Source organism: Tenrec ecaudatus, chromosome 8, assembly GCF_050624435.1.
Source record: "Tenrec ecaudatus isolate mTenEca1 chromosome 8, mTenEca1.hap1, whole genome shotgun sequence".
NCBI classification, from domain to species: domain Eukaryota; kingdom Metazoa; phylum Chordata; class Mammalia; order Afrosoricida; family Tenrecidae; genus Tenrec; species Tenrec ecaudatus.
In genome coordinates, this window is record NC_134537.1 from 84122389 (window position 1) to 84145891 (window position 23503).

A 23503-nucleotide genomic window follows, 5' to 3' on the forward strand; every position below is an offset into this window, starting at 1 on the left:
CCCTTCTGACAGCTGCAAACCAGGCACCATGCCCTCCCGGAAGCTATTTTTAGGGTTCATCTGTTCTTTCTTAGTTCTCCTCTAGATTCTAGATTCTCTCACCCCCAGATTTCAAAAAGCTAAATATTCCCAAAATCATTTATCAGCTCCCCCACCCCTCCCCAGTGCTCTTTCTGGCCAGCTCAGCTTGCAAGTTGTGCCCCCAACCCTACCTCCCTACCTGCTCCACACCACTCCCCCTTTCCTTGGTCATCCCCACCATCACCCTCTGGCTCCTCAGCTCCACAGGCGACCCAGAAAGCAGGCTCTTTGTCTGACATCATCCTTCCACTCTCTGGCCTGCGAAGAGTTACTCACTCAGGCAATCCCTGCTCCACCAGAGGAGACCGGCCAATTGCCAAGCAACCCACTGCTGGCCAATCACAGAGCTCGGAGATGATGTCATGGCGAGAGCCCAGCAGCGGTGCTGATGTTGAGAGGAGCCCTGGGTACCACTAATTGAGAGAGTGAGGAAGAGAACAGCTCGCTTCTAACTGGACTGCAGGTAAGCAGGATTGCGATGCAAATGAGAGGAGGCTTTTCAAACGCAGAAAGCAAGGGAAACAAAAAGGCAGGAGCAGAGCTGGCACTTGGGATCGAAGAAACGGAGAGTACCTATTATCCGGCTGTTGGTTTCACTCAATCAGTTAAACTTTGTCAGGTCTTAGGGGGAAATAGGATGAAGCAGAAAGAATGGCACTAGGCGAAGGGGCATGGGTGACCTGCAGATGTGACTGGATTCTAGAGTTGAGTACCCAGAGGATGGGTGGGGAATTGCTAGGGTCGCTTTTGGATCAAATGCCCCTGGTGAGTTACTCCTGCACTGAAACGGTTTGTGGCGGAAGGGGAAAGGTTTTGTTGCGAGTCTGGCTGCCTCCGGAGCTGATTCTGACCCAGAAGCCCCTTCCAGGCTAGAAGCTACGCTGGGCTTTACATCTTCACCCTCATTCTTGGCTTCCCTCGCCTCCCTCCCCATTTTGGTCATCCGTCTTTTCTTTCTCCTTTATCTCTGCACGGGATGACTATTCCCTGCTCGTGGTGCTGAGGATACAATGAGATCACCGCCTCTTCCTGGCCCCGCCTCACTCCGAGGTCCAGGGGATCCCACCTGGAGCAGAGCGGATGGGCGCGGAACTGCCACGCCCTGCCCCTGCCCGACTGGGCTCAGCCCACCCACCGTCTGCCCTCACCAGCGTTCAGGTGGTGTCATTTTCTTGAGCACACATACACACCCCCAGCCCCCGCCAGGGCAGGGGGTGTTGAAAACTTGGGGGGGGGGCGGCCCCCGAGATTTGATGTCCAGGGGCCAGCTCTTTCCCCACGCGGTGCTGCTGCCTTTGTCTGATTTCTCCAGGAAGATAAAATCAGATGTGGAGAAGTCTCATTGTCCTGAAAAAAGGGTGGGTCTCCCGGACCCCAGGGGTGCAGAGATGTGCTGGCGGCTCTTCATAGTAGTGCAGGCTGGGAGACAGACTTCCAAGTCTCAAGGGACACTCCCAGAAGAAGGCTAGGTGGGAATGGCCAGAGGTGGTCTGCTGGAGTGCTGAGGGGCGGGGTTGGGGGGTGGTGGGGGCTGCTGGAGAGGGAACCTGACTCAACGGGAGGGAGGCTGAGTCCCTCTCTAGAGGGAGGCAACCTCTCCCACAGGCTGGGAGCCAGGGTGCCAGAGGGAATGAGATCATCCGCCAGATGAGGAAACAGGCAGAGGCTGAAGCGCTGAAGAGGCAGAGGTGACCGGCTCAGCAGCAGATGCCGCGCTCCCGAGCTGGAGTCTCCTGGCCACCCTACCCTACCCTCTAGGGTGGGCCAACTACCCAAGCCTCCACAGCCTTTCTGCTAGAAACGGTGTTTGCCTTTCTGAACTGCTGAGCACCTATCAGCTGGTCCCAGGCACCGTGGGGTCCTCAGATTCACCCAGGCCACTCCCTGGACACATTTGGCGTCCACGAGGCGCTTCAACTGGTTGAACAGTCCACCACTGGTGGGCAGGGAGCATGCGCCTGGTGGGCAGGGAGCTCCCCATCACCAAAGGCATTCAAGGAGATGCTGGACAACCACTAGAGAGCAAGGCTGTGCAGGGGACTTGTGTACTGTGTTTGGAGATTGGTCTAGATTAGTGTCTTTTTAACTACTGATTTGGGACCCATTGCTGGAGTGTGAATCCATTTTGTGGGTTGTCGCTGACCATGTGAGAAGCAGAATGGGATAAAATGGAATAGTCAAAACCAAGAGCACATCCCATAGAAACGAAACCAACCTCATAGCCTTCGAGTTGAATTCTGCCTCATAAAGATTCTATTGGACATAATAGAATTGCCCTGGAGGATTGTCAGGCTGTTGATCTCTATGGCAGCAGACTACCACATCTTCCTCCTGTGCAGGCTGATGGACTTGAAATGCTGACCTTTTATAGTTAGCAGGTGAGTGCTTAAGGCTGTGCCACCAGGCTTCCTTACAGCCCACATGTTAGGGTCAAACATGTTTCCTGTATAGATATTTTCATTGATATATTTTCAATTATGTCTGTGTGTGTAAGAGAGACAGAGAGAAAGAGAGACAGAGACACGGGGCTTCAGAAAGTTCACGGAATTAAAAGAAATTTTCTCACAACCTTTTGGAAGCCCCTTCCTATATAAATGAATCAGTATCCATATCTGAGTACACGTGCCTGTGTAGTAGTAACATGGCACCGACATACTGGATCATGATTTAAATACATTCCTTGTTGTAGGGCTCAGTCAAAAGAGGTGGAGACATATTGGGCTAAGTGACTGCTCTCTCTTCCAACTCCCAGACTATCTGCTTATGGAAAACTCTTCCTAGACTGAACTAGAAGGGTCGTCTCCTTCATATATATCACACTGGGGACACAAAATTGGGGCACAAAATTGCTGCCCCAAAGGCACAATTTAATCCAAGTATTCTTTAACCAAGGAGCCCTGGTGGCACAGTGGTGAAGCTGAAGGTTTGGCACCTTGAGCCCACCAGTTGCTCTTTGGGAAAAAGAGGTCTGCTGTTGGTCTGCTCTCATAAAGATTTATAACCTTGGAAATATTTATAACCTTGGAAAGCCTATGGGTTGTTTCTACTCTCTCCTACAGGTTATTGAGTTAGAGTTGACAATGGGTTTGGTTTGGTTTTGGTATTCTTTTAATAAAAGGATCTCCATCTATGGCCACTCTCCCCTGAATGTGTTTGATCTGATCTAAAAAGGAGCCTCAGTGACACCATAGTTAAGCATTCATCTGTTAACAGAAACGTTAGCAGTTCAAACCCACCCAGAGGCTTCAAGAGAGAACTCTAGTGAGCTGTTCTCTGAAAGATTTTGGTCTAGAAAACCCAAAGGGCTTTTCTACTCAACCACATGGAGTCACTATGGGTTGAAATAAACTCAACAACACTTAAAGCAACAACAACATTCTTTTAAGAGAAAGGCATGGTTCTTTGGGGACACATTTTGTTCTAAAGGACTCATTAAAAGCACAGCCAGTTGGCCTGATCCATTGCATCCTGAGTGGAAGATTGTCTAACCCTGCTATGGGCGGTTGTGGTGGTGACGGTGAGTCGTGGGAATGTTTCATACAACTGAATGGGAGGTGTGCTTGAGATCTGGAGCTCATTTTGGCTCAGTCTAAGAACCCCAAGGACCAAGAGATGCTGACGAGGCCATTTTAACCACACTGGCCTATAGAAGGGAAGTGTGCTGATTGATGAACCTCAAAATAGAGCAACAAAGACTGAGAGCAATGGATCAAGATAGTAAGTCAGAGGGAGCAGGAGAGAGGACACAGGCCCAAGGGGATAAGAGAAAGTGTGTGTGTGTGTGTGTGTGTGTGTGTGTGTGAGAGAGAGAGAGAGAGAGAGAGAGAGAGCAACAATGTCTACATTAATCCAACCATGTATAAAAACACTAAAAATTTAAATCTTGGGTGTTCTTGATTCTAAATAATAGGATGGGTAAGAACAAAGGCCACAATTAAAGAATGGCTTACCTTTTCCAAATCCCCTAAGCTTCTCTGCCCAAAGATGCCCCCTGCCCCTGAAATATTTATATGGTTTTGCCATTTACCTGGAGAGCCTCATTTAGAGACATAGAATCCCAGGGGTTTTGACGTCCTTTGTGGGGAGAAAGGGGATATTTTTCGGAGTGATAGAAATTCTGTGAAAAGCATACAATATGTGAGATTTAATTATTATAATGCCATTTAGAAAAGGCACCACCCCCATTTAGAAAATCTTGGCAAATAAATGTGCATCTTTTTTATAACTGGATTTGCTTGTTTAATTCTCATTGACTATATTTAGAGATGGGACAGGCTGAGAAACTTCTACTGTTTCTGTTTTACTTTGAGGGGCATGGGGAAAAATCTCCCGACATTTTAAAAACAACATCCTCCCCCAACCCCAGGTTTTGACATTTCTAGTCCCACCAGGAAAACAGAAAGAAACACACACACACACACACGTATGTACTCCCTCATTTACTCATGACCTTGCTAAAGTTCCCTGTCAACAGGAATTTAAACTGTAGTTGTGTGTCATTCCCTTGGGGTCCTGCTGTCTGACGTGGGCTGTGGGAGGCAGGAGAACGTGGCAGGTCAGAAAGGGCCTGGGGTGGACTGACCTGATTTAAGATAAAGCACAGGTAACCCACCAGCGCAGAGGACAGATTGGGAAACGTGAATTCAGAGAACAGAGTGAAGTTCAGGCTACAGGATGGAAGACAGTGGTGATGGGGAGTGGGCAGAGGGCCCTTATAGCAGACAATGTGGGTGTCTGTGCCCAGAAATCTGGACCATGGAAGAAACAGCGTCAGCCACCTCCAGCATGAGCACAGCGGGCCTATTGGTGCTGGGACAGATGTGGCTGTCATCAACCCTGCTTGGGAAAACCCACTTTTATCAGGACTCAGCAGACAGACCGTGACCCTTTCCTTTAAAAAAACAAACAAAACACAAGAAGAAATACTCCAGTTAACTAAAGGAACAATCATTTTAAAACACGCAAAAGAGACCTGATAGAAATCATGGTCTACTGGTAGTGAGGAAAGAAGATCTTCCCTATCACATATGTTCAGCAGACATGGTTTTCTGTGTTTATTTTTGTTTACTGGGGTAAGTGTAGGTTGTTGGGTGCTCCGGAGTCAAGGGCACCTAAGAGTGATTCTGTAGGACAGAGGAGAATTACCCTCTCTGGTTTCCAAGGGTGCATTCTTTACGGAAGGTGTCCTGGCAGCAAGGTGGCTCAATACTCCAGGGCTAACTGAAAGCTCAGGGATGCGAACCCACTAGTCACCCCTCCATTAAGATGAGTCCACTGCCATCGAGTTGACTCCAATTCATAATGACCCTACACGATAGGCTAGAACTGCTGCCCAGGGTTTCTGAGACCGCACGGTTTTAAGGCAGCCAGCAGAGCAAGTGGTGGACTTCAACTGCCCTAGTTGAGTTACAAGCCTCATGCTCGGCCTGCTGCACCACCAAGGCTCTTTATTCTGTAAAGATTACAGCTGTGGAAACCCTGTGGGCAGTTCCATTTTGCTTCACAGGGTCATTGTGAGTCAGAATCGACCTGTTGCAGTCAGTTCGGGTCCTTGGGTGCCCTTTACAGGAGCAGGGCAGCAGGATTATTCTTCCTTGAAGTGGCCGGTGTGTTTGAACCACCAGCTTCACATTTAACAAAGGAGTGCTTACCCATTGCACCACCAGAGTGATCACACACACACACACACACACACACACACACACACTAAAAAGTTCATGGAAAAATTCCACTCTCTCTCAATTTTCCAGGAATGTTTGAAGCTCCGTCATATATAAACACACGTGCATAGTACATATGCACAGACACATTTAAAAAATAACCTCACTGCCATCAAATTCATTCTGACTCATAGCAACCACGTGGGTTTTCAAGACTCTAACTCTTTATGGGGGTAAAAAGCTTCATCTTGCTCCCATGGACTAGGGCTAAAGTTACACATATATATACAGGTGCATATATAAAAAACAAAACGCTAGCCAGTTTGAATACATATATATACATATATATTTATGATTATGCTCATCATGTCGTACTAGTGCCACTGTCTTAGTGCCCAAATTATTCCATCACCATCAACAGAAACTCAACTATGACTCCGCCCTACCTCCTGTCTCCCACCAGCGATAACCACTAATAAGCTTTGGTCTCTATATATTTGCTATTTTACATAAGTGGGATCATAACCCTTTTTCTATTTCTGACTGACTTAGTTGACAGTTCGTTCTCCAGGATCAGCCCTGCCAAAGCGTTTGTTAGGACGTCCTTTCTCTTTGTGGCTGATCCATACTCCATTGGATGCACACGCCACCTTTTGCTTATCCGTTCATCTGCGACTGACCTTTAGATTGCTTCTACCTTTTGGCTACTGTGGAAAGTGCTGCAGCGAACATCGCTTGCTCAGTTCTTCCTGTGTTCCCGCTTTTCCTTCTTTGGGGTATAGGCCTGTGATTGGGGTTGCTGGGTGATGTGGGAGTTCTATGTTCTAATATTTGATGACCTGCCAAACGGTTTTCCACAGTGGTGAGATCATTCGGCATGCCTACCAGTAAGGGATGAGGGGTAGTTTTATTCTTCATATAGTGAAATATAGCTATAAATAAATGGTTTTAATGTAAACATTTTTAAAAGCTGCAAGACTTCGAGAACATTGACAGAAATGAAAGAGCAAAGAAAGTAGGAACAACATCAGCGGAAACAAGAGGCCGCTCTTAGTGAAACTAAATATCAACTGAACGCCTGGCGTTGCTGTGACTTTCTGAACTTGGGAAGGCACCAGACCCTTTGGGTCTTGATCCTCTCATCTGAGAAGGGAACGGCGGTGGAAACACCAGAGATCTTTGTGTCTCCTTCCACCCGTGGGGCTACACGGTGAGCAGAGCATGACCCTCTGGGAATGTCTACATACTGCATTACTGTTCTCTGGTGATAGGAAAGTGATTTATTGGTTACTCCTGATAAATTATGTGTGTACATTTTAATACATGATATGGGTAATTATCTACCTTATTTACATATAAGGATGATCTTGGTTCTGAGGAACACAAAAAATATTTGGACATAAGCAGGAGCTTGGTATAGAAGACCCTGATTCAAATGTCATTTTCTACTTGTAATACCATGGACAAATCATGTCCCTTATCTTAGATGATCATCTGTAAAATGGGTATAATAATGTCTGTGTTTTAGGACTTGGTAAAATTAAATTATAAAATGTGTATGTTCTGATTCCAAACCAAACCAAACTTACTGAGTTGATTCTGACTCATCGCAACCCTGCAGAACTGGGTAAAACTGACTCTGCATTTTCAAGACTCACTTTTGACACAAGTAGAAAGCCCTGTCTTTCTCCTGAGGAGGTGGTTTCACAATGCTGACCTGTGTTAGCAGCGCAATGCATCACTACTATAGCAGCCAGGGCCCTGATGCTCTGAGTACAACTACACAAAGCTAACAGGCTAGGGAAGCAAAGACCAGAAGAACATGCCAATAGGAGTAAAGTAACAAGACGACAGGGATTTATTTTCTTTTCACGAAATATCATAGTAACGTTTGTAATTAAATAGTGTCTATAAAAGAAAAAAATTCACTTGAAAATGCTGGGTGAGCAGTCAAGGACTATATAAGATGTTCATTGTTGTCGTTATTAGTTGCCCTTGAGTTGATCTAGACTTGAGGTCCAACTCATGGCGATCCCGTGGGTATCAGACTAGCCATGTTCTATAAAGTGTCCAAAGGGTGATTATCAGACCTGTCTTCTGAGATGCCTCTGGATAGATTTGAACCATCAGCCTTCCAGCTAGTAGAGGAATGCTTTATCTTTGTGCTACCTCCTGACTCATTATCATTCAGTCAATTCTGATTCCCAAGGGTGTAAATCTTTACAGGAGCAGATAGTCTCAGCTTTCTCTTGAGGAGCTACTGTTGGGTTTGAACTACGAACCCTGTGGTTAGCAGCACAACATTTACCTGACAGTGCCACCTGGGCTCCCAGGGACTCCTAATACACTCTTTATTGTGGCGACCAGGAATACGATGACAAGGATTCCTTTGATTTCCGATGCATTTATGAGCCTTTAAATCTAATACCTGTACCTCTCACAAGCACTGGGTACCGTGGGCCATAATCTCCAATGGTGATTCTTTTGTATGTAATAAATCAAAAATGAAAATGGGCCAAGAATTCCCAGCACCGTGGGATATTTTAGGTAGTTTGTATTCCAGACTTGGGAGGCCTGGTGGTGTAGTGGTTATGCATTGGGCTGCTATCCACGTGGTTGGCATTTCAAAACCACCAGCAGCTCCACAGAAGAAAGACTGAGCTTTCTACTCCTGTAAAACTGTTACAGTCTGGGAACCCCCCAGGGGATTGCTATGAGTCATCATTGGCTCCATGGGAGTGAGTTTGACTTTGGCTTTATAATCCAGCCTTAATTCTACTTCTCTGGCTAGTGTGCCCCTCCCCCCCCAACTCCCCCCCCCCCACCCCGTCCAAACACTCCTCCCCCCACATCACTGTTGCAAATGAACAGAGAAAACTATGATGTTGGGACCCTGACCTCTAGCAATCAGCCTTGGCCAATAGGTGACACCTCCTCATTTCCTGGAAGCACAACTGAAGCCTGTTAGGTACCCTGTAGAGGTTGCTTTTCAACACTATCTCAATCCTTTCTTCCTCATGATGTCTCTGGAAGCAAATCAAGAGGGAATGGTTTGGCAGGGCTGGTGTTCCAGAGTCTGCGGATAAAGAAATATCCTGCGTTGGCCCCTTCCTGTCAATATGTCCCACTGGCACTGCCCACTCGTCACTACTCTTCACTCCAATGCCCTTTCCTTCTCTCGGTGCCTGTAGAGCTTCCATAAGCCTATGTGCCTTCAAATGTCCACCCTCCATATCTGGTTCGCTTCTCCATCATCAAACCCCTATATTTCTCCTAGGACTTAGTAGAGGGCCTGACATGGAATTAATAAACACGGAGACAAGGATTAAGACCACATTTTTAAGAACTCATTTGCCTTCTTATTTTTAGCCAAAATAAGTCACTTGGCTGCCAATCAGAACCCCTTGGTTGACATGGAATAAGCAGGGTTACTGTTCTGAGATGATATTATTGCAGCCCAAAGCAAAGAGACGTGACATTCAGGTGGTTCATGCGGCTTATTTTGGGTGAATATATACCTTCAATTGGACTTCATAAGAGACTGATAAGATTGTACAGACTTAAAGTGCCAACTTCTTGGACTGTGATCAGTGGACCCTGGGCCAGAATTCATTGCTTCTGGACCCATAAATACTTCTTGTGATTCTCTGCCAAGGTCTTAATATATCTTGTGTAAAACCCTTGCCAGGGACCATTCTATTCAAACCAATTGGAAGTACATTAACTTCGTATCCCTCAAAAATGGTTCGCATGGGATTTGACACATCCTGCTTTTATTATGCAGGAGTCCTGGAGGGGTTGTGGTTATGAGTTTAGCTGCTAACCACAAGTCCCAGAAACCCACAGGGGCAGTTCTACCCTGTTCTGTAGGGTCGCTATGAGTTGGAATCAATGAGATGTCAGTGAGTTTGGTTTTTGATGGCATTATGTGGGCACGTGGCATAAGTTTATAGACAGCATGCTTGCTCACACTGGCTACGTGGGCAGTCACAGTGCTTTAGGAGGTCAGCAGTGCCCCAGTGAATGGCTTTATGTCGATGAAGAGTACGACAGTCTTCTCTGTCTGTTTCCTGGTCATAAACGACGCCAAGAAAACTTGGATGTGGGGGGATCCCCATTTTGACCACATAAAGTTCTTCTATTTGAGAATCCCTTCTGCATACCTAATTTTCACGGGAAGCTGCTCCGGTGGGTTATTCTCTCTTATCCAGGTTAGTGCATGTCTCTGCCTCCAACTCACTGTGTGACCTCCAGGAACTCTAATCCCCAGGGAAGCAGGGATGATCCACTATCCATTGTGTGGAATTCTTGTATGCCTTGCTGGACATTTTGCATACCTGGTCCCTGACCTCAAAACAGTGGCTTGTAGCTTCCTCAGTCTAACTAGTTGTTGTCCAATTGACAACATGTGTGTCAGAGAACTGTGTTCCATCGGGGTTTCAGTGGCTGGGTTTTTAGAAGTAGATCACCAGGTTTTTTCTTCCTAGGTGCCTGTGTGTGGATTTGAACCTCTGACTTTTCCATTAGCAGCCTACTGCGCTAATGGCGTGCACCATCCAAAAGTCTTCATCTTCAGTGCCGTGAGAATCAAAACATCCCACGTGTTTCCTGGCAGTGAGAATGCCTCTAATTTCAGACCACTGGCTAGTGATCACCAGGTCTCACCATCGCTTATGTTCTGGGGGAAATTGGGAACTCAGACCTTGTGATTAAGGAGTCCTGGTGGCTCAGTGGGTTAAGTATTGAGCGGCTAACTTCAAAGTTAGCCATTTAAACATACCACTCTGTCTCACAGTGTAGCTCCGAGTCATCTTGGCTTGATGGATATGGGCTTTGGAGCTCTTCCTTTAGAACCCTTTGCTCACATGTGCCCTGGGACCACACCGCCATTTGTCAGCTGTCCATTCCTCACCCGCCATCCCATGAAATCTCTCTTCAAGCAATAGCTCTGGTTCTAGACCTTCATGATCAGCCATTTCTGTGTCCACTCAAAATATACTCGCTCTTCATCTCCATATGTCCTAGATCTCTACTTTGTGAGTTTATCACTAACTCCTCTGCTTTCTACTTCCTCATGGGGTTCCAGTCTCCCACCAAGGCAGTTTTGCCCTATCCCACACAGTCCTTATGAGTCAGAATCGAAGTAATGGCATTGAGTTTGATTTAACTAGCATGTCGACATCTATTAACTTGTGTAAAGGGGAAGACAAACATAAAAACATCGTCATTCAGTTGATTCTGACTCATCATGACCCCATGTGTGTGTCCAAGGAGCATTGTGTTCCGTAAGGTTTTCTAACGTATTCTTGCAGTTGTTGTTGAGAGAAAAAAAAAAAATATATATATATACATACACACACTATCAGAGCAGACACCAGTGGAGCAACTCTGACATGTATAATCAGAAACTTTGATTCCATAGGGGTTTTTCTTCCCTTTTTAAAACCATTTCACTGGCATATCACTCACATATCATACAGTTCAATAGATCAGTCACATCAAAAAGATTTGTACAATTGGTTTTAGAATGTTTTCTTCATTCTTGCACTCATCCTTACTAGCTCCCCATCGCTCCCCACAATCCCCTGTACTCTCAAGAAACTGTTAATCCAGTTATTGTATCTATAGATTTACCTATCCTGGATTTCATGTTCAGAAAAACATTCAAAAGAAAGCAACTAATAGGAATAGCAACGTAAAACATAAAAATCTCAACGGAAAAGAACACTGACATTATTAAGAAGTAGAACAAATTTAAGTGCAGCATAAGGGAGATCAAGTGATCAGGTGCTACATTGTCACCTAACTGCATCTACAGCAGTCTGTAAGCCTTCTCACTAATGCCCATGCCACAGGTTAATTAGGGACAAAGCTAAGCTCCCTGACATTGTTGCCTCCACTCCATGACATTGGACCCATTTGCAGTGATAATGCTCCACAAGAGACTGCCTTTCCTTCCCTCCTTTACATTCGGTGTCCTTTCTTGAATATCACCTCGGGGCAATATCTTTGGGGTCTTACATGCAATTGAAATACCTTGACTGTGGGTGCGGACATGTATACCCGCAGGTGCCCAGATTATCCTGAGGAGAAAACCAGACCTCGTGTCAGCATCAGTCATTGAGATCTGGTGAAAGGTCCTGGATTTGGACCCTGCACAGTCATTCGTTAAGTGAAAATATCACACACAATGTCTGAACCTCAATTTCCTCATATATATATAATGAAGATAATAATTCCTACCTCACAAGATTATCATGAAAATGGAAATGAGCTTGTTACACACAGAGAAGATTACATCTATACATAATTGTATGTCTCTCTCTATATATAACTATACATAATCCAGCCTGTGAAGTGGAGACGTCTAAATTACTGCTTAACTCCTTCTGCTCCTAAAAGTCCTAGCAGGTTATCTTCCTTTCAACCAGTTTCAATTGCTATCAAATCCACTCCATGTGGATGGCCAGGCCTTGCTTCTGAGGGTTTTCTGTGGGATTTGAGCCTCCCACCTTTCAGTTAGCTGCTGAGGATGTCAGCTGTTGGAGCACCCAGGAATTCCCTTCTTCCACTTAGAGAGCACTTGATCTAATTTTAAGAACACTGGTGGCGGGGTGGTGACTTGTTGGGCTGCATTTTCAAACCACAGCCTCTCCTCAAGAGAAAGCTGAGGCCTTCGACTTCCACCAACAGTTCCAGTCTTGGAAACTAACCGGGAAAGTTCTACCCTGTCTTATAGGGTCTCTATGGTTCAGTATTGACTAGGCAGTGAGTGAGAGTTTATCCAGTTTTAAAATTGAGTCATCTTCACAAGCCTGATTGCTTTCCCAGAGTTCCAAGGATGGTGGAGGAATCCCAGTTAGCATCTAATCCCTCCATTGGTCAGAGGGGATCCCTTGGTTCACAATGAGAAGCCCTGGGGCCTGGGCTTATAGCTACCATCAGTGTAGCCAAGTGTCATGCTGTCTAGGAGCCCCAAGTTCTTCATCTGAAAGGAAAGCTAGTAACACCCATCTTGTTCGCCTGGCCCAGACCCATGTAAAGACCAGCCGGGTAATGCGGATGAAAGGGGCTTTAACCTGCACAAGGTTCTATGATTCTTAGTTTCGGATGAGGAGCATGTTCCGTGACTCCAAGCAGTGGCATCTACAGAACAAAATCAGCTCAGGTCCCCTTCTTTCTTAGGATATCCTGTTCGGTGTCCCTCCATTTAGTCCCCACTTCTGATCCATGCCCAGATTACAGCCTGAAGCCAGCTGCCTTCCGGACAAGGGTTTGCTCAGTCTGCTCATGAGCCTGGACTGTGCAGCACGGAGTCTCATGACCAGGGCTTAGGGCTGTCTCATCCAGGCACCCTGACCACCCCTCCCCCTCCAGGGACAGGCTAGTCACCAGGCTTCCCAGCAGCAGGGTTAGGACCAGCTTGACTCCCAGGGAGAGAAGGTTCATTGTACCAGGAGGGGATGGGGATGTGGCCAAGCCCCCTGTTCTGGAAACGCAAAACCAGAGATGAACAATGAGAGACTGCAGGGTAGACCTGGGATGAAGCTGAGCTCTCCCACCCACCTGTGTGTCATCTCGGGGCAATATAACCCTTTGGAGGCAAGGACTATGGAGTGGGGCAGGGTGTGGAGGGGGAAGGGGTGAGCTCACCAGACATTCTGCCAGGGAGAGATGTGGTAAGAGAGACAGCCTAGGGAACCCCACGGAGGCAGCCCGGCTCTGCCCTGGAGGGCTCCTATCAGCCAGAATCAGCCCGATGGCAATGGACTTTGTTTGGCTCCCCATCCCCTTCCATTCTTTTCAGCTACACTGGCGTGGAAGGAAGAGAAACTTGAACTCACATTTTATGATGTGCCTCCTCCTTTGTGTCAGATGCAGGGGAGCAACTCTGAAGAATTCCTATGGGGAGAGGGGTTTAGAAGTGTGATGTGACTAGTAATAGCTGCTAAAAGACATGCAGGCAACCCCCCCTCCCTCAGTCCACAGCCCATATGGACCCTGGTGCTCAGACGGCAAACACACTCACTGCTCGCACTGGGCCGAGGAAAGGGACTCCGAATCGGCTTCAGAGGGTGTCGGCAGTGAGGACAGTGTGTCACGCTACCCACTGCAGAGACAGTGGCCACTAAGGTCAAATGTTCTCATGACAGCCACTCACCAATGGCCATTCCTCACTCTCTGGGTGGTAGCCTTCAGGAAAGCCTTGTCACCGACCCTCGTCTGCGCCCTCCCAGGTCTACTCCCTCCATTTCTCACCCGCCTCCTCTCTCGACTCTTCAGGGTTCACGTCTTGAGATCCCCACAAGCACCATGCTTTCTCACCTCCATGCGCTCCCTCGCAGGTGCTGTTCCCTGGCAGATTGCCTTCCCTGCAGCCTCATTCTGACTCAGCCTTGGAGATTCCTTCCAGGTGCCACTGACACCAGGAGGCCCTTGCCCATCCGTGTGCTCACGATAACCGGTACCCGCTGATCTCTGCCAGCTCACAAGCACATTGTAATGGTATTATTCCTGAATGTGCATTTCTTCTCCTGGTCCAAGGCTATCCTGACTGGTTTCATGGAGCGCCTAGGCCAGCAGTTTGTGGCAGGGCAGCTAGCACAGGGGATAAGGGGAAAAAAACACCGAAGAAGTATGGCACCATCTTCTCTAGTTCCCTCTTGGAGGACGGTGGCACAGCATCCTCTGTACCTGAAATGGTGTGAATGGGGCATAGTGACTTGGCAGAAAGAGCTGGCCGTTGGCTTCCAGAAGGTCACATGTTTTGCAAACCTATCTGGATTGGCTAGGGAAAGGCATAGGGTGCATATAGGACGAAATTGAGGACATATATTGTTATTTTGAGAAAAACTGCCCCCCCAAGTCAGATTTAGGATTTTGGTCGCTCACACCAGTCTCCCCCTGTGGATAAGGGCACTGGGAGCCAGGTAGAACAGGTAGAACAGCCCTTGATCATTTGGGGGAACTCTATGTTTGCAAGAGGAGTCCTGCTGGGTAGTGGTTATGTATTTGGCCGCAATCTGAAAGTTCAGCAGTTAAAACTACTAGCTTCGCTGAGGGAGAAAGATGGGGCTTTCTACTCCCATGAGGAGTTATCATTTTGGAAACTCACAGGGGCAGACTTACCCTGACCTGAAGGGTTGCTATGAGACAGCATCAACTCTATGGCAGTGAGGTGTTTTTTTTTAAAAATGTGATTGCATAGTCTGGGTGGCATAAAGACACCTGAGTGACCTCAATATTTTTCACTGGACTACTAACCTAATGGCTGGCAGTTTGAATTCACTCAGTAATACCACAGAAGACAGGCCTGGCAATCAGCTCTCTTAAAAACCACAACAACAAGAACACTGTGGCATGATCCCACTCTGTACCACATGAGCCTCCCGTGAGCGGACACTGACTCCATGGCAGCAGGCTTGGTGTTTGGTTTGGGGGGAACTTAAGACTGGGGGCCAATGAGTAAGCTCTGAGGAGTATACGCCAGCAGAGCTTAATTGAGGTACCATGGGAAGCGGGTGGCAGCTCTCCTGCTGGGATCAGTGTTTAGGAAAGGGAAGACAGGCTGGAGAGGGCCTCCAGGTGGGAGAGTCTCTCTCTGTTGCTTCAAGACCACCTTGATGAGAATCACCTGTCAGCTATAAAAGACTCTGTCTCCGCTTCCCCCCCCCACCCCACCTTTTCAGGAGCGTACAACTTCTTGAGGTGCTGACAGACCTGCTCTGTGACTTTTGGCCCGATTCAGCCACCAGACCCCAGAGAACATGACCCTAGCAGGTAGGTACCACATGTGTTTCGGTGATAGAGACGCAGCAGCATGGGCAACTTCTGTATACGCCTCTGTGCATGTATACTAATAAGGACACAGACTGATTACAGATCTATGACAAGGCAATACACCAAGGAGTTAGAACTGGTTATCTCTAGATCAGTGGTTCTCAGCCCTCCTAATGCCGTGACCCTTTAATACAGTTCCTCATGTTGTGGTGACCCCTCCAACCATAAAATTATTTTTATTGTAACTTCATAACTGTCATTTTGTTACTGTTGTAAATCAGACGACCCCTGTGATAAGGGTCGTTTGACCCCCAAAGGGGTCTTGACCCACCGGTTGAGAACCACTGGTCTAGATGGTGGGGGAATCAGTCGAGTTTTCCTTTCTTTGGCTCATCTGCAGTAAAAAAAAAAAAAAGAGCTAAGACAAGCATGTACTGTTTTTACAGTTCGCTCTATTTTTGAGTGTGTCAAAGGGAAGGGGGAGGCTGGCATGGGCACTGTGCTGGGGGTAAGCGGAGTGCCGAGACTGACTCAGTGGGGAGAGAGCTCATGGGCACGCACAAACGGGCTGGGGAACTTCCGGGGCAGGACAGGAGTGTGTGGAGCACCAAACCATCAGCTCGCACTGCAGCCTCCTAGTTTTCAAGAAACTCCCAAGCACAGGCACAATAGATGGGTGGGTGGGTTGGGGGTGGTGGCAGGACACTGGTCCCTCTGCCTTTGACCGCTGCTCTGAAAAAGTCAGGGAGGGCACACAGCTTGACTTTGGAACCAGGGAGGGCGAAAGACACAGAGCGCACTTCGGTAACAATGCCCCATCTTCCTAAGACTTCTTCACCCTTGGGGCAGGACTGGTAACTCCCGTCAGCAGAAGGTTTGTGGATCTCCAGCAATCTGGAATTCCTTGGGGCCAGTGTGGGGAGCTAGAGACCTCAATCCAGGCTGCCAGAGTCGGTGCTTGGGGTTTTTCCCCTGAAAGCATTTTGCACGTGGTCCTAAGGGAGGAGAAGATGAACTGGGAGGAATGATAAAGCCATGTGGGAGTCCTAGAAAACTCCCGTTGTAACAGGTGGACAGAGTAGGTTGGAATCACAACAGAAAATGAAGCAGGGCAGCATTGGGCAAAGAGGGTAGCTGGCTCCCTAGCCCAGGTCAGGTTCTGGGTAGCTTGGAAACCTACGTAATACCCAGGAGCCCCTTTGGCCAGGCCTGCACAGCTGCCAGCTTCTTAGGTTAGGTGGGGTTCTCCGTCTCCATCTGTCTGGAATGTTTCTGCAGCCTACAAGGAGAAGATGAAAGAGCTCCCCCTGGTGTCCTTATTCTGCTCCTGCTTCTTGGCGGACCCCCTGAATAAATCATCCTATAAATATGAAGGTAAGTAGAGACCAGTCAGGAAGACAGGAAGCTAAGATCTCCTGTGTGTTGGAGTACAGACAATATCCTCCACCCCCAATTCCCCAAAGATCCTCGCGTCACATTTCCTTTCTCAGACCCACTAAAAGATGCTTCTGAGGGTCTAAGCACCATGATGAAGGGGCGCAGAGTGTGTGACTGGAGGGGGTTTGGGGTGGGGGACGGCCAGGGGGAGGGGACAGCCAGGTTCCAGCTCCGAGTCAGACCCTCCACAGAGTAGTTTTGATCTTGATTTCTGTTAATTCGTGGAACAAATTGACACCCTGGAGAATGCAAAGATGAACCAGAAAGTCCGCCCTCAGGGAACCCTTGGGAGAGGAGAGAAGGGTGTGGTGACAGATAGTTTCCAAGGAAAACAGTATCCCTCAGTGAGACAGGATACAGCTGGAGGAGCGCTCAGAGGTGGGGAGAGACCTTCGGTCCCCTCATGGAGGCTCAGGCATCCTGGGGCCCCCGTTGATAGGGAGACAGACTCCCACGACAAAACAGCCAGGCCCTCCGCCTCCGTGATGAGCAGGTAATAGTAAGAAAACAGGTGGAGCAATGACCCTGACTGGGTCTGTGTGGGACTGCGCTCCACAGTGTTCAAGGGCTGATAGTCTGGAAGTAGGTTTCTAGGTCTCTCTTCGCAGGTACCTCGGGGTGGCCTTCTACCTCCAACCTCTGTTAGTCCCTGAGCATATTAGTCATTTGCACCCTCTTGTAACGCCGAGGAGGGAAGAGGCCCCTTCTGCATTGGGGGTGGGGTGGGGGTCCCTAACCGGGACGGGTTTGCCGCGTCAGTGAGAGACGGGAGTGCCCTGATTACCTGAGATGGTTCTTTCCCTTTAGGCTGGTGTGGGAGACAGTGTAGGAGGAAAGGCGCAAGCCAGCGGGAAGCCAGTGCTGACTGGAGAGCAAGAAGAGAGCGGGGTAGGAGGCGTCGGGAGCCAGGGCAACAGGCCAAGCCGTCAGACTGGAAACTGCACGCCCGGAGGATGGGCGGTGGGCGGTGGATGAAGGCCACCCCGGTGGATCCCAATAGATCACAATGTTGAGCGGGGAGCTCAGCTCTGTAAAGGCAGCCAGTGTGGCTGCGGGGGTCGTCAGACATGACACATCCTGGGACCCCCTCCAAGTGCAGCCTGAAACCTTGCGTGGCGACAAACTCCCTGGGGTCCCCGACTCACAACCGGCAGGTCATCAGCCCATACACTTGGGGTACCAGTGCTCAGGGTGGACCCAGGGCCCTTGTTGTTAAACTTTCCTTGGGGCTTCCCGCTTTCCCCTGTGGAAGAGGTGCATGCTTTATGGGTACCCCTTTGTCGTTCTGGGGCTGAGCACCTCCATTCCTACCGCTGCAGCAGACACCGTGGACCTGAACTGGTGCGTCATCTCTGACATGGAGGTCATTGAGCTGAACAAATGCACGTCGGGCCAGTCCTTCGAAGTCATCCTGAAGCCTCCTTCCTTTGACGGGGTGCCTGAGTTCAATGCCTCCCTGCCTCGGCGGCGAGACCCATCCCTGGAGGAGATCCAGAAGAAGCTGGAGGCAGCTGAGGAGCGCAGGAAGGTAAGAGCGGTCCCTTCCTTCCTCCATCCCAGCAGGAGGGAGCTGGAAAGAGGCAGTGACCCTCAGCTAGGCTTCAGTCACCACCAACCGATCTATAGGCCGCACCTCCCCCGCGTTGGGCATCCCTTAGACAACGAAGGAGTCAAGGTCCTGACCTTGTGTAGGAGAGAGCTTACAGTTCAGTTAGTGAGTAAGATACAGTACCATGTCACCTCTAAGAGGGGGCTTTGTATGCACGGTAAGGAGAATAAGACATTGAGAAGCATGAAGGATTTAGGGAAAGGTGACCCAATGAAGAAATGGGCTCAGGGGTCCTTAATTGGAGCAGGCAGAGAGAAAGACATGGTTTGGTGTCTCTTCACTTTCTTTTCCCATAAAGGGTGACAGTCACAGAAACCCACAGAGGCAGCTCTACTCAGACCCATGGGTTCTATTGTAGGTCGGAATCGACTTCAGGGAAGGGAGGTTTGTTGTTTTTGTTGTTGCTTTTTTTTGAAGCGGGTGAGGGGGAGGGCATACCTTCTGGAGGAGCCCTGCTGAGGTCATGGGTGAAGTGTGGGACTGGGATCACACAGCAGTGCAAGCCTAGCAGCTACTCCATGGGAGAGAGATGAGGCTGTGGGTGCGCCTAAAGACTGAACGGCCTGGAGTCCCAACGGGCCCGTTCTCCTCCGTCCGGTAGCGCCTCTGTGAGTCAGAATCAACTTGATGGCAGGGAGTGTGTTTGAACAGCACACACTTTCTAGGCCTCTGGGTGTCCCAAAGGTTTGTGCTAGAGTACTAACCCACAGGTAGGCTCTCTGAACTCACCTGTCAGCACCAAGACAGCTCTGCGGTTGCAACTTCCTTCTGTAATACATGGATGTCATGAGTCAGAATCAACTCGATGGCAGTGAATTCTTGTTTTGTTGTTTTGGTTTTTAGCAGAGCTGCTGAGCTTTCTTATTGACTGACACCACACGCCACAACTCAGGTGCCATTTTTGTGTCAGCTTTCCCTCCAGCCTAAACGAGTCTCTTCCACCTGCGAATTGCTACAGCGCTCTCTCTCTGTCTCTTGAGGCCCGTGTCAGCTGCCATGCTGGCTTATGGTCCTTTGTGTGTGTCTTGTCCCTATTGTCTTTTCCAAGCTACTAGACTAGGGCTTGACCCTAAATATTTAGTAATTTTAAATATACAAACACATGAGGCAATGAGGGGGAAAAACAATCCTTGGGCATTTAAAAGTAGACGATGGAGAAAAATCTAGGAGTGGGAAGGTTGCAGAAGGGGTGGGGGAGCATCCAGGAAGCGTCCTTCCTTTCTGATAACGGGCCAGAGACCAGGCTTCAGGAGGGGTGTGCTGTGGGCTTGGCACCCTCAAACCAGGTGATCCAAAGGCGCCCCCGCATGCTCACTCCCAAGGGCCTCTCTCTGTCTTTGGGCTTTTCCAGTACCAGGAAGCTGAACTCTTGAAACACCTGGCCGAAAAGCGAGAACACGAGCGGGAAGTGATCCAAAAGGCCATTGAGGAAAACAACAACTTCATTAAGATGGCGAAGGAGAAACTGGCCCAGAAGATGGAATCCAATAAGGAGAACCGGGAGGCCCACCTAGCTGCCATGCTGGAGCGCCTGCAAGAGAAGGTGAGTGCTCCCAGAGCACACAGGAGGCTCCTGGAACTCTCTTTCCTCCGTGACAAGTCTACCTGGCATTTCTGGGAGGAAGCAGCCTCAGCCAGCATGGGGTTAGTTGCATAAGGTTTGATCTTTAGAGAGTTTCAGAAAGTGATTTGGGAGATCAAAGGCCACAGAAAGTGTGCCTAATATTAGAAGTTCTTGGGGGACATTCTACACAGTTATACAACTGAAACATCTCATTGGCTTAGGGATGTGATACCACTTAGTTTTCTAGAAAAACCCTGCCAGAGGAAAGTAAGTAGGGGTCGACTTGCAGGGTACATTCCTAGCTTCATCCTCGGATGGACGAATTTGTTTTAAGGCAAGATGCTGACACGAGCTCCTGGATCCATGCCAAGGGGATGACGCGCTGAGCTGCCCATTGAGCAGGAAACATGATTCCTTCCCATTATCTTGACATGGACTGAACGAGTCACAGGTCTCTCCAACATCCTGCCTTTTGTCAATAAACCAAACGGTGTCACCTAAAGATGAGAAACGTGAGAGGCTGGGGTTGGTCCCACGTGTCAGCAGAATCACGTCCCATTCTGTTGAGAACACGTTGGCCTCCTTTCCGCAGTTTCCAGGCTGCCCCCGTTTCTCCTGCAGCTCCTGGGAGAGCTCCCGCTCTGTGTTTTATTTCCAGGAGCCGCCTGCTGCGCGGTGACTCCCGGGACCTGATCGGTGGCCTCGTCCCATGGTGAGCAGCATGGTCCCGACTCCTTCCTGCCATCCACCTATAGTCTCAGACCTTTGACAACAGCTTCTAGAAAGATCTGGCTTGCTTCACAAGGAGTCTGAATACTCTGATGGTCTTGGAGCAGGCCAACATGTGGCAGGCTCTCTCCTCTGATGTGTGCCTGCCAAGGGACAGCCAAGACTCCACCAAGAATCATACGAGAGGGAAGTCATCCAGGCATGGGTCCAGGCTTCCTCAAGTATTTGAAGCAAGGATGGTTTGCCACAAATCTTTCCATTAAAAACAAACAAACAAAACCCATCTACACTTGCAGTAGGATGGGGCCTGAACTCTCAGAAAAAATTCAAAAGATAAAGGATGGAGGCTGCACCTTCTTGGACAGATGAAGAAACCATGTCAGAGAAGGCAGAATGGTTTGCCCAGGGGTCCCACTGTTACTATGCAGTGGTCCTGGTGCTAGAGTCTAGATTTCTTGGCTCCACCTCTAGGTGGCTCTCCTAAGACCTGGCTTAGGGAAACAGCCTAGGACAGCCTTTTGTCAGCGAGGGGGTGGCAGTGGATGCCAAGGGAAGGAAGTCTACAAACCTTTCAGGATGTTCAATTAGAGCTCCCCGGAGGTGGAGGTAGGGGTAGATATCGAGTTAGCACACCTGAGAAAGCCCAGCTCCTGAAACAACTGGGTTCGAGGCGAGTTCAAGCTCAAAGATGCAAGGTGCCGGCAGTAGACATTTCAGTGGGCATCACTTCTCTGGATTACTGATCCCCACGCAGCCTAGTGAAGGCAGGAGGTGTGTGGGGTTTTGTTTTTTTAGCTACATACCAGACCAGAGAAACCCTCCACAGAGCCTTCTGAGCAAATATCTGTGTGTGGGTTACTGGCTGTCTGTACCAGGCTCACCTGGTATAAAGTTTAAAAGTACAGATACTGCTCCTGGTCTACAACTCGGGGGTCTCTGGAAAAGAAGTCCGAGAAGCTGCACTTTATTAACTAGCTTCTGAGGTCATGCTGAGACACAGCAACGTTTGAGACCCACCTTAGACACGTATCACTTTCCGACTTCCAAGGGCATGGAAACTTCCAGGGCTTCGTCGGGGACAAATTTGTAGCTTAAATATTTCCTGGCAATCTGCATTGTCCCTGTGCATCCACTACAAGCTAATTCTTGATATTTACATGTGATGATGCCAGCCCCCGGGGGGATAACATACTTAGCATGTCCCCGTACAAGAAGCCATGCTAGAGAAAAGGAGGTACAGAAATGAGGAGTCAGGGGTCCTGTCCCCAAGGAATGCTTTTCCTAACAGAAGCTAGAGCTACGTACACAATGAGCAGTAATGTAAGGCAGACATGCTAAGCCCCTGAAGGAAACACGGAAGTCACAGAGGGGAAAGAGCTTCCCCTGACCCCCCTCCTTTAAAGAGCAGAGCAGGGAGGTCTGCTTGGTGAGGAGAGCCACTCAAGGTCACACAGCTGGTGGCCCTTGGAGCCAGATCCCAGTTCTCGAGGCTTTCTTATGCAGGGCCACAAAGGGGGCTAACCGACCCTACTTGTCACAAAGCCTACTTTCCCGGGAGCTGGACGCTTTCAAAAGTTCTTCTGGTGATTCATATGGAAGACCCTTCATCTTCCGCCAAGGAGGTTTCAAGGGCTCTCCCTAGGTGATGGGCAACAAACCAGTGAAGCTGCCGGGGGAGCTCGCAATGAAGCCTGCTCGCTCCACCTGCTCCTCTTAGAGACCCTTAGTAGCAACCAGCCTCCCCAACCCCAAAAGGAAGGAAAGGCTGATGGGCACGAGGTGACTGGGAGAGGGTCCCCTAAGGGGAGGTTGGACACAAGTCAACCCATGGAGATCTGGAGCTGCTCCAGCCAGCCTATCGCATCAGCCCCCGGGGAGTCTGGCCAACACTCTCTCCCTGCTCTCAGGTGGCCTTGCAGACAGGGCCCGCCAACGGTGCAGGCCATCCTTTATTTCTGCTTCTCCTGCTGTCTATCCTGAGGCAGGCTTATGTGACCCAACCACCTCCCTGTGTCTCTTCTCAGGACAAGCACGCAGAGGAGGTGCGGAAAAACAAGGAGCTGAAAGAAGAGGCCTCCAGGTAAAGCTGAGAGGCCAAAGAAGTTTCCAGGACAGACGGACAGCTGCAGCAGCTCCGCAGTCCCCGAGGCAGCCCTGCGCCGCCGGCTGCTCTCCCAGCACTGGGGTTTGGGGGGAGGGGGAGGGTGGCCCAGGGTCGTTTCCTCTGCTTTTGGTGTTTGTGAATGTGAAGAATTGACCAGTGAAGCCATCCTGTGTGTTTCGGGGCAACAGCAATGGGGTGGGAGAGGGGAGAGGTGAGCGAGGTTGGGAAACAGATGGAGAACTCGGACATTTCAATACTGCCCATGGGGCCTCAGGGCGCTTTTCTTCACATCTCAGCCTGGACGTTGACCATCCAGGCACCATGTGGAGGGAAGGTGAAAACGGAGGCAGTGCGAGGCTGGGGTGCAGTGCACAGTCCTGGGTGCCACAGTGGACGCACACACCCCGCAGGAAAGTGTTGGGTGGGGCCCGGAGGCATGGGCCCCCTGGAACAGGTGGGATGAGACGTTGTGGGGCCAGGGTCTGAGTGTATGTGTTTTATCCATCCATTTCTGATCATCATGACAAATGAACATTCAC

The 23503-nt window shown here is 49.1% G+C and overlaps 1 protein-coding gene across 4 annotated transcripts; it reads left to right on the forward strand.

Moving 5' to 3' along the window:
- Positions 1 to 455: 455 nt before the first annotated feature.
- On the forward strand, positions 456 to 23503 carry STMN4 (stathmin 4). Of its 4 annotated transcripts, none has more exons than XM_075555707.1 (7): positions 456 to 544; positions 15431 to 15521; positions 16800 to 16895; positions 17766 to 17846; positions 18278 to 18486; positions 19919 to 20110; positions 22885 to 23503. In XM_075555707.1, exons 2-7 carry the CDS (start codon positions 15509 to 15511, stop codon positions 22942 to 22944), a joined length of 651 nt encoding a protein of 216 aa, XP_075411822.1. In that variant the 5' UTR covers positions 456 to 544; positions 15431 to 15508; the 3' UTR covers positions 22945 to 23503. The 4 variants fall into 4 exon arrangements, with proteins under 4 accessions (XP_075411822.1, XP_075411823.1, XP_075411824.1 ...); XM_075555708.1 differs by lacking the exon at positions 22885 to 23503 and adding an exon at positions 20790 to 20844; XM_075555709.1 differs by lacking the exon at positions 17766 to 17846.